Raw genomic sequence first — 10,891 nt, forward strand, 5'->3', positions numbered from 1 at the left:
GTGAGGACCGCCGATCGATGCACAGTCCTCCAACCGCGTCTTCATCACTCCCTCAAAACTCCAAAGTACTGCCCCAATTCTCCAATATCCTAACTTCAAGTTTTCCCAATCAAACTTTAACTTTTCCAATGATCACTAGTCAAGCTTGACAGCTCAAGAAACTATCCCACCATATTGGGCAGGATGTCAGTTGAACATAAGCATTCCAGGAGATCAATTCCTCTATAATAATGGTACCACTGTTAGTTGGGAAGGTTTGTTTTCCTCCTTAAGCCTTGCGCAATTAACCTTATCCCTTCACTGAAGATCACTATCATTCTCAAACTGTTTGGTTTCTGTTAATCATTGGCGAGCCCGGTGACTAGTACCCTGTAAAACATAAATTTAAGAACAATAATCAGATTTGGACCCACTCAAAATCCAAAACAAACAGAGCCTTATTTCTGGGTTCAATAATGACCAAGAGAACAAGGTGAGTTTGTTCCATGATCAACACTTCTCTGATTTGTTGATTTTTTTTTTTTTTTTTTGTGAATTGTAATAGCATTTTTTTTTAAAGCAAGTGGAGTTCGTCCCATTATCAAAATTGAGTGCCCAGGCACCACAGGTCTAAAGTGTCATTGTGCTTACAAAGATAGGTGTCAAGAGAACCCAGGTAGATCTCAGCAGTTCAGAAAAGCATGACAAAATACATATTGCCGGCCTCTTTCCAGCTCTCTTATGTATTGGCTTGGCATTGACAGGCATATCAGGTTTCAAATAGTTTGGTTTCTGCTATCTTTTTCTACCATAGAGTTGCACTATTAAAACAAAGTCTCTTCCATCACTCCCTTCTTATTGGCAATCTGGGATGAACAAATACTATGACGATAACAGAAACAACTATTGTAAGCTGCCTTCAAATTTGTAAGTGAAAGAAATAGAAAGGAGTAATTACACAACACTCAACTCAACTCAACTAAGCCTTTGTCCCAAACTACTTGGGGTCGGCAGTAAATAGTAATTACACAACAATGTATATAAATTAGTTTTAATTCATGTTCCCATTACACAGGCATAGCAAGGGCATCATAACCTGTTAAAACACCCAAATAACGTAAGTGCTGGTCCACTTCCCATAAGACCAAACAACACCAAAGTGAAGCATCCTCCCTAAGATCCACACACCAGCTACCTGTTACTAAATTGGCCCAATTTTCAAGCCAACCAACACGAAAGCTTCTAACAATCATGGATCTGCTCTGAACCACATCATTTGTTCTACAAGAAATTAGTGCAGGACTACAGTTACAACGAGAAATAAACCCCACATTTAACTGCAAATCCATGGTTTGATTTACCAACCACGGGAGCTCCGGGAATAGCTAAGGCTTCCTTGTCAAGGCCATTCAAAGAATACGAAGAAAATAAGGCATCCCAAGAAAATTTATATCTCTTCGAGAAATTCGATAAGAACAGTAGAAGTGATTGTTCATAGATTGAATTGGCACGGGCCGATAACTTTTCCTCCAATCTCTTTAACCAGATCCAGCATTGCACGAGCTTGCCTCTGGCTTCTCTAATTCCTCTCCTACGATGAAAGCAGTATATAGTAACTGCAATGATCACGTTTCAGCTCAAACAGATGTTCTGTTCTGCATCTGTTCAACTCTATATTTTGAGAACACATCTGATCAAAGCATTTCTCCCTAATTGAACCAGTCCACCATGGATGCAAGCCGATAAAACTGCGACATATGAAACATAAATGTAGTCCACACCTTCATCTTTCAACGCATCGAAAAGATTTATCGCAACTTTCAATTCACTATGCATTTCAGAACCCAATGTCATAGTATCCCGTGAAGCTACATCTTTGTCTAATATTGCATCGAAAATCTGTCTAGAAAGATCAATGCATCCACATTTTGTGTGAAAATCCAAGAGAGAATTGGCGACAGAGAGATGAGAGTGGGACAGTTTTATTACTGACAAACCATGAACCTCCTTCAGTTGCTTTATTGCAGTCTGATTTGCAGAAACAGAGAGAACACAAAGGAGACTGTCATATTCAGATTGGCAAAAAAGTAGAACTTCTGAGGAATGTCGACTCTGAGACTAACCCATAATCAATATGTTCTTTCCAAGGTTTAAGCATTCACATTTTGGGTATCAATATGTTTGAGATGGATAAGTTGAAATAGGACTCCATGCTGATTGACCTGGCATGAATTTCCTTCCATCGACGAAGAGAAACTATTTGTGCACAAGCTAGGAGAACACTTGTAAAGGTAATGGAACTCAGGCGCTTGCTCTGCAGAATTTGCAATCATTGTATTCCACAAGACAACAGTTCTTGCCTCCATCGCGCAATACACATTAGATGCCTCCCTTAAACAGTCTGATTTTACTTACATATCAATCAAAACATCAGATTCCATATCTGTCCTTATGCTAAACCCACAAATTTCTTTCCCCGAGTTGAAAAATTCCAATTCAACCAATGCTGGCAGCAGGCTAGAAATGGTGATAGAATTTGGGTTCCCCTCTGCAATCAGCATTGTGCTAAACATATCTATAACAACCCATACGAGAAAAACTACCAATAATTGTGCTCCACGAAACAAAGTTTGTAAATAGCATTCCATAAAAAATGTGCCTGGAAGCCTCCAAGTTCCTACACTTTCCGCACATATCAACAAATGCATTGCAAGCAGTCAATTGGGAATCCAAACCAGTGTTCACTATATAGTATATACCCATGAGTTTGGCTTGCAATCACCTCATCTTCAAGTCCCGCACAATCCTTCCTTTGCCTCCTCTAATTTCTCTCCTACGACGAATGCAAACATCTTGTTATGAGTCTGAATCCATGTACAACCAGGGTTCTTCTTCAACCCCCTTGATTTCATCAGCTCTCTTATTTCGTTCGCTTCGTCCCACCTCCCTGCCTCTGCATACATATTGGAAAGCAGTATATAGTAACCACAATGATTTGGTTTCAGCTCAAATAGATGTTCTGCAGCCCATTTACCCAACTCTATATTTCCATAAATGCGGGAGGCCCCAAGCAATGCCCCCCAAACATTGGCATCCGGTTCAAATGGGATATTTCTGATAAAATTCGCTGCCTCGTCCAAAAGACCGGCTCGTCCAAGAAGATCGACCATACATGCATAGTGCATCTGTGTTGGACTAATATTTTGAGAACACATCTGATCAAAGTATTTCCACCCTCTTTCGACCAGCCCACCATGGCTACAAGCTGATAAAACTGCAATGTATGAAACATGATCGTACTCCACACCTTCATCTCTCATCATGTCAAAAAGATTGATCGCAACTTCCAATTCGCCTTGCATTCCATAAGCCAATATCATTGTATTCCATGAAGCTACATCCTTATCTAACATCGCATTAAAAATCTGTCTAGCAAGATCAATGCGTCCACATTTCGTGTACAAATCCAATAGCGAATTGGCGACAAACAGATGAGAGTGGAACAGTTTTCTTATTGACAAACCATGGATCTCCTTCCCTTGCTTGATTGCAGTCATATTTGCACAAGCAGAGAGAACACCCATAAAGGAGACTGTGTCATACTTCAGACCTGCAAGACCCATTTCAGAAAACAACAGTAGAGCTTCCAGGCAATGGCGACTCTGGGAGTAACCCACAATCAATGTGTTGTAGGATACTTCATCTCTCTCCGAGATGTTGAAAAGGCTATGTGCGAGGTTTAAGCGTCCACTTTTGGCATACAAGTCTGTCAATGCGTTCGAGACGAATAAGTCAGAACAGGACTCCATGCGGATTGACCTGGCATGAATTTCCTTCCCTTTTCGAAGAGAAGCTATCCGTGCACAAGCCGGGAGTACATTTGTAAAGGTCACTGAATTGGGGAATTCACCATGACCTTGCATTTCACTAACAAGACTTACAGCTTCTAATTCAAGCCCATTCTGTGCAAAGTTTGCAATCATCGTATTCCATGAGACAACATTTCTTATCTTCATTGTGTAAAACACATTTGATGCCTCCCTTAAACAACCCGATTTCGCATACATATCAATCAGAGAATTGGCAACAAAAACATCAGATTCCACATTGGTCCTTATACTAAACCCATGAATTTCCTTCCCCATATTGAAAAATTCCAATTCAACCAATGCCGGTAGGAGGCTAGAGATGGTGATAGAATTTGGCTTGACATCTGCAACCAGCATCACCCTAAACATATCTACAGCATAACTATAACAACCCATGTGAGCAAAACTACCAATAATTGTGTTCCAAGAAACTACGTTTTTAAATATCATCCCATCAAAAACCTGCCTGGAAGCCCCCAAATTCCCACATTTTCCGTATGCATCCACAAACGCATTGGAAACAGTCATTTGAGAATCCAAACCAGCCTTCAACACATACCCATGAGTTTGCCTCACAGTCATCTCATCTTTTAGTCCAGCACAAGCAGGCAGAACACTGACAACACTTACTGAATTGGGCCTCAAGCCTGTCGTTGAATTCAACTCCAAAAACTGGTCAAGCACCTTGGCCAAACACCCATTAACAAAAAATGCAGCAATAATTGAATTCCATGTAACAATATCTCGTTCAGGCATTTCATCAAACACCAGGTATGCATCAGACAGAATCATCGACGAACCATAAAAAGACAAAAGCGTATTCCCAACGAACACGTCCCTACCAAAACCCAGTTTTACAACCGACCCGTGTATCTCTTTACCCTTTCGGATAGCAGACACGTCAGCACAGACCTTGAGAATGAACGGGAACGTGTGGTCGTCGGGTCGTACCATGCCCTCTCGTACAATTTGGTTATAAACAGAGAATGCCTCTTCGTAGAGGCCCGCATTGGTGTAAGCTCTGATGAGAGTGTTCCACATGAAGGCGTTTTTGTGTTTGACGGAGCTCTGTTGGAAGAGTAGAAAAGAGGTTGTGGAGTGTTGGAAGGTGGCGTAGGTTAGGATGAGTGCGGCGCAGATGGGTGCGTCGTGGTGAAGGAGGCCGTGGATAGCGGCTAAGGCGTGGGCTTGTTTTGCTTGCTTGAGGGTTTGGACAGAGGCACAGTGGTGTAGGATAAGGGATTGGGTGTAGGATAAGAGGTTCCATGGTGGTGAAGGAGTGAGAGCTGATTCTGAGTGTTTGGCGGCTAAACGAGCTACATGAGAGAATAACATACAGAAGGAGGGGTTGAGTTTCTTTCAAAATTCTAACATCATTGTGAGTGGGCCTGGTATTGTAACCCTTAAAAATAGGCAATTTCACCCATTTCAGTTTGTCCTATTTGAAGTGTGGTGCCTATACAGTTTGGCTTCAGGTAGTTCACCTAGTAGAAGTGAAATAAAACGTAAGTAGTCAACGGGGAGGAGACAAGCCAAGTAATCTCTTGGTACTTAAGTAGTAGGATGTTGATGAGTAGTGTTTGGCTGTCAACCTTGTAGAGTAGTGAAAGAGCGCGTCATTGCGCGCACACACAGAGAGAGAGAGAGAGAGAGAGCAAACATCACGATTTGAAGGTCCCCGATATATCTGCCGTAACGGCCCTCTATGAGAGACACGGACCCACATTTTAAGAATGTTCCGAAATATTTTAGATATATGGCACATCTATCTCCCTCTTATACCTATATTTATTTATTTATTAGTCGGGAACACTGCAATATTTAAAGCAATGTTTGATGACATTGACAACAAAATTGGTTTTTATTTGTAGATAAGATTATCTTAATTTAATCTTACTTGCGAATAGGACATCAAACCCTCTCTGAAAGCCATTAACCATGCTATATCTACAGCTATTATAATCATTATGCACAAATAATGATATGTAAACCCGCATGGGTGTGGCTCTTTGGCTTAAAGTCATGGGTGTGCTCCCATTGATGCAAGGTCAAATCCCCCGGGCTTACCCGATGTGCGTGGTGTTTACAGGTGATTGCGCGCATCCGTAGGGAATAGTCTAGCCTAAAAATTGGGGTGGGGATACCCTATGTGATAAAATAAAATAAAATAATGATAGGTGACTTCAAACCCAGCTTAATGAACTTGGTCTGCAAAACCCAGCTTAAGCACCGAAAAAAACTTCAAACCCATGAGATAATTTGGGTGGCCTCGGAGGTGATTTAGAACATTATAACTGCGAAGTTTCCTTTAAAATCAAATATCTTATAAATGTGAAGTTTCTTATTAAATATCTTATACGTATAAATTTCACTATAATTATTAAATATCTTAAGATGCAATTCAATTATTTTTCCTATCATATCCATTCTCCTTTGCATTTCTGTTAACTAACCAACTTCTCCAAAAGCTTAAGCTATTGGAGAAAGGCAGTATTTAGTCTTTTATACTTTAACACTCCCCCTCACGTGTGGCCCCACTTTCTAGGGTTGGCCTACATGTGGCACATGTGGCCCCACTTTTGGGTTTAGCCATTGCATGTGGATTTTGCTATCAAGGAGGTTTGAACCCAGGCATTTGCTTTGATACCATGTTAATTAACCAACTTCTCCAAAAGCTTAAGCTATTGGAGAAAGGCAGTATTTAGTCTTTTATACTTTAACAATTTCAAGATTTATGACGTATCTTCTAGCTCTCTCTAAATAAAGAAACCAACAAACTCACCCTTCATGGGTACAATACAAACAACACAGTATAGAATCGTTCACATCCAAAAGGACACCAATTAATCTGGACGTAAAAAACTAAAACCCACATCCTCGAGTTTATCGACCTCTAGAAAAGAAAGAAACAAAAAAGCAAAACCCACTCTTTCCTCAGAAGAACGTCAAGAACTAAACACCATTCAGATGTTTGTTTAAATTCTGAAAAGAGAAGAATGGGCATCTATTTCACAGTCTTAAACAAAACAGAAATTGGAAGCGATCAGATGGTGGTATGCGTGAAACAGGTGAAGCAAGGCATGACAGAGGAGTGGGAGGAGAGCATGCCGTTGCCCGGAGATATCATTGAAGGAGTTTCCGAGATGGACGGGGAGGATTTGTTCGTATCGGTGAAGGGACGATCGGATCTGAACTCGCAGCTTGGGAGGGTTAACCGACAGGTGGAGTTTATATGGGCCAAGGTCAGGAGAGGGAATGCCTCTCTCAAGCTTAGGGTCTGCATTGTGCCCGAGAGGAGCTCCAAGCTTCAGAGGAGGTTTACCTTCAGGGCAGCCTCCGATGACCGCCATGTGGTGGTCTTGGGGGACCTCACCTTGGAACAGTGCACCGAGCTTCAAGGTGGGTGCTCTTTACGTCTCACTTACGTACTTTCCACTTTTCTACTTAAGTTTACACGATATTTTATATGATGTGTTGCAGTATAAATCTGTATTTGTAGTAATAGATGATCCAAAAAAAAAATCATATCCATAGGAAGATTCTAAACCTCCAATTTGTAGCTGCACATTATGGAAACTTCTATAGACCGGAGGGTTAGGAACTTAGGATCAACCTATGAAAATGATTTTTCAGGTCACAACCTATTTAGCTTGTGACCCAACAAATGGACGTTTTGGATCATCCTATGGAGTGTGCTGCAAGTCGTAACAGCGTAGAACAGCCTCTTTCGCCCCTTTTTTCACTTGAGACAGACATGTGACAACTCTTTTATACTAGAGGGATTGTCCAAAGTAAAAAAAAAAGGGGCGAATATATCATTTCAACTGTTAAGAACTTAATAGGGAATAAACATATATAGATTGGGATTATCTTTTCAAATCAAATTTGTTCGCCTAAACTAGGCCTAATCAATCTAATGATCAGATCTTGTGAGATGTAATTTTATTTTCTAATAGAACTTACGTGGGAGCATGCATGCATTCAGAAATGAGCAAGAAGGTGGTGAACGTGGAGAGCTTCCACAAGAAGGGCATCAAGTACGATTGGAAGAAGAAGGTGGGGACATATTTACCAGACCAACGTGCTAGTGTAATCAGCTCCATTCTCTTCATGCCCTTCCCCTTCGAACACGCCATGGGTGCCACCACCTCAAGATCTATGGCCTGGTTTTCTGCAGCCGTTTCTTCTGGAATTCCCCTAGTCTTTGTCAACATTCAAAGTGAACAAATCGTCACATCGGTATCACTCTCTCTCTTTCCTTCTCTATTGTCTTTCTCTCTCTGTTTTTTTTTCTTTCTTTTGTAATGCCAATTTTCATTGCCACATATTAAGCATTTTCAATCTATGTTCAACTTTTTACTTTGTCCTACTAAAAGGAGAGAACGAGTTCCTCGGGCGGCATGAGCTTTGGAAGGTATCAAAGTGCGACCATCCAAATCGTGCAGGGAATTAGGCTATGGTTCTTGCCAGGAGTTGCAGAGATTCCAATAACGATGATTCCAGAACCAGGAGAAACCCTGTTCGGGATGAACATTCAACGAACTGATGAGGTATGATATTCCGGCGAATACGTCACTTCTATAGCCATGTACATCAAGTCAAAAATTTGAGGGAAGTTATATATTCGTCCCCTTTTTTTACTTGGAACAGCCCCCCTCTGGTATATTTACGACTCCTCTTTTACACTAGATGGTGCTATCCCAAGTAAAAAAGAGGGGGGATATATCACTATCCCAACTTTAATACGTGATCAGATTACTGCATAGTAACAAATTCCACGGGGTGAAGGTTCGAAATCTTGGGAATTATTTGACAGGAGGTAGGGAAAGTGAGAAATATATGTGAAAGTGACAAATTATTCTATAAGTTCACATTTATTTTAAAACATTCACATTTGATTTAAAGGGTGCCCCTGCAAAAACCAGCCGCAGGGGCACCCCCGTAAAGGATCCAAAGTAATTTATTATTAATTTAATTTTACATTTTCAGTGCCATTATAAATGCATGCACTTTGTCGATGTGGATCTAATAGGGGCTCTCTTGCAGCTGGTTTTTTTCAAGGGAGCCCTTCAGCTTAGCTTTCCTCATATTTTAATATTCGGGATTATTAAAAGTTTAACCTTCACAAATTTGAAATTTCTTCAAGGATTTTTCAATTATTCAGAGAATCTTGTATCTATGAGCTGAAGTAACATCTAAGACCCCGTTCCTTTTAGATTTTTACAATCGATTGTGAGTCCAAAGCTGATTATTGGACTCAAAATTAAGTCCTTGTTCATTTAAGATTATGACAGCCGATTGTGATGGAGTCCAAAACCAATTATTAGACCCAAAATTATGTTTGAGGCCATGTTCATTTAAGACTACGGTTTGGCCCCACAATCGGTTGTCACAATCTAAAACGAACATGGGGAGTCCAATAATTAATTTTGGGCTCACAATCAGTTGTTATGATCTTAAACGAACAAGGGTTAAATGTGATTTTGAGTCCAATAATTGAATTTTGATTTACAATTGGTTTTCAAAATCTCAAACGAACAGGGCCTAAGTAGTCCATTACTTACCCAAAGTCCTCCTACATTACGCACACAGGGTTTCATTTGTGTCTACTCGGTGGAAAAAGGGTCAGCCGCAGAGCGAGCAGGGCTCGGGTGTATGCACGAGCAAGCGAGCGAGAGCAGGAATTTGGTGGTGATCTCTCGGCTCGAAGGGAAGAGCCTCATGCCTTCCACAGTCTCTTCGATCGGTCTCATACACTGTTGTGACCGTGCCGATGTTAAGGACACACTTGCGTTGGCTATGGACCGTATGGATGAGATCCAACTCCACGTCATGGCATGGTCCCCAGAAAAAGCCCCTTTTCCTCATCCATCACAGGCCATGGGCGTAGCTGCACTCAGGCCCCCAGAATATTCAAATACCTCAAACAAAGGTCCTGCTTGCTACCTTACTTGACCGTCTGGATCATCAAATGTTTGTGTAGAGACATGATCTTGTGAAAAAAAAATGTAGGGAGATGACGGCGACAGAGGCAGTGAGTCCTACCTTAATGATCTATCGGAGATAAGTGTTTTGCGATAGATTGATGACTTGGTGTGTTGGCTTTCTACTGGATCATTGCTCATTGTAATTAAAGGCTGAACTTAATTAGGCATGTAAGATGCTTAATTGTTTCTGCTCTATTGGAAGGTCCTCATAATCATAGAGTTGGGGCACTCATGGAACAAAACTTTCTTTTATTGGTTCCCAGCTTATGGGGCCCACATGGTTCGATGATCCATACCTTTCTTTTGCCAGGTCTCAATTTAGATAGGATTTGCTCCGAAAATCATCTCCATTGAATGATTATTATCTTCGGTTGATCTGTAGAGGGATGACACATTATAGAAACTTCCATAGATCGGAGGGTTAGGATCACACTATGGACATGATTTCAGGGACATGGCTTATCTAAGTCGGGCTCCACAAATGAATAGTTTGGATCATCTAACAGTGTGGGCCCATTGTTGTTTCTTAAAATTGCCCCCACAAATGAATAGTTTGGATCATTGAACGGTGTGAGCCCGTTGCAGTTTTTTAAAATTACTTGCACCTAGTTCGAATATATCATAGACGAATGCCGCTACTCATTTGAGACATGCAAGGGACCCTCAAGCAATTCCTAAGCAAAAAAAAAAAAAAATGCACATTTTGGATTACTTGGTGAATTTGTTTGCCAAAGTAACACTATAAGATTACCCAACAGCAAAAAGTGTAACAATTGCATGTCGTCACTTCTTTTTTCTATATGAAATATCTCAAAAAAGACAAGATTTCATAGGTAATCCTCCTCCTCCTCCTCCTCCTCCTCTTCTCTCTCTCTCTCTCTCTCTCTCTCTCTCTCTCTCTCTCTCTCTCATGGTTAACTTGCATCCAAACAGAATAAAGCTCATAGTTTTCCCAATGTTTGCGTGACATCCAAAATCCTGCCCCCTTCCATGGACTTTACTTCCCTAAGGAATGCTTGAGCATCCAAACAAATCATCGTCCATTCCGGACATGAC

General features: G+C 41.0%; 1 protein-coding gene and 1 pseudogene across 1 annotated transcript; one reads left to right on the top strand and one right to left on the bottom strand.

Moving 5' to 3' along the window:
* Positions 1 to 944: 944 nt before the first annotated feature.
* LOC143877890 (pentatricopeptide repeat-containing protein At1g18485 pseudogene) lies at positions 945 to 5,380 on the bottom strand (annotated as a pseudogene).
* Positions 5,381 to 6,800: 1,420 nt separating this feature from the next.
* Positions 6,801 to 10,138, top strand: LOC143876822 (uncharacterized). Its single transcript, XM_077378518.1, has 4 exons — positions 6,801 to 7,247; positions 7,834 to 8,087; positions 8,225 to 8,398; positions 9,441 to 10,138. Exons 1-4 carry the CDS (start codon positions 6,845 to 6,847, stop codon positions 9,801 to 9,803), a joined length of 1,194 nt encoding a protein of 397 aa, XP_077234633.1. The 5' UTR covers positions 6,801 to 6,844; the 3' UTR covers positions 9,804 to 10,138.
* Positions 10,139 to 10,891: the final 753 nt, after the last annotated feature.

Source organism: Tasmannia lanceolata, unplaced genomic scaffold, assembly GCF_043159265.1.
Source record: "Tasmannia lanceolata isolate RefF3 unplaced genomic scaffold, GAP_Taslan_0.1 ptg000005l, whole genome shotgun sequence".
Lineage (NCBI taxonomy): Eukaryota > Viridiplantae > Streptophyta > Magnoliopsida > Canellales > Winteraceae > Tasmannia > Tasmannia lanceolata.

Bases quoted from the DNA above. Each gene is read 5' to 3' on its own strand.
- LOC143876822 (XM_077378518.1), top strand. From the start codon at position 6,845: ATGGGCATCTATTTCACAGTCTTAAACAAAACAGAAATTGGAAGCGAT. The intron at 8,088-8,224 runs GTATCACTCTCT...TCCTACTAAAAG, and splicing joins GTGAACAAATCGTCACATCG to GAGAGAACGAGTTCCTCGGG. The intron at 8,399-9,440 runs GTATGATATTCC...TTACGCACACAG, and splicing joins ACATTCAACGAACTGATGAG to GGTTTCATTTGTGTCTACTC.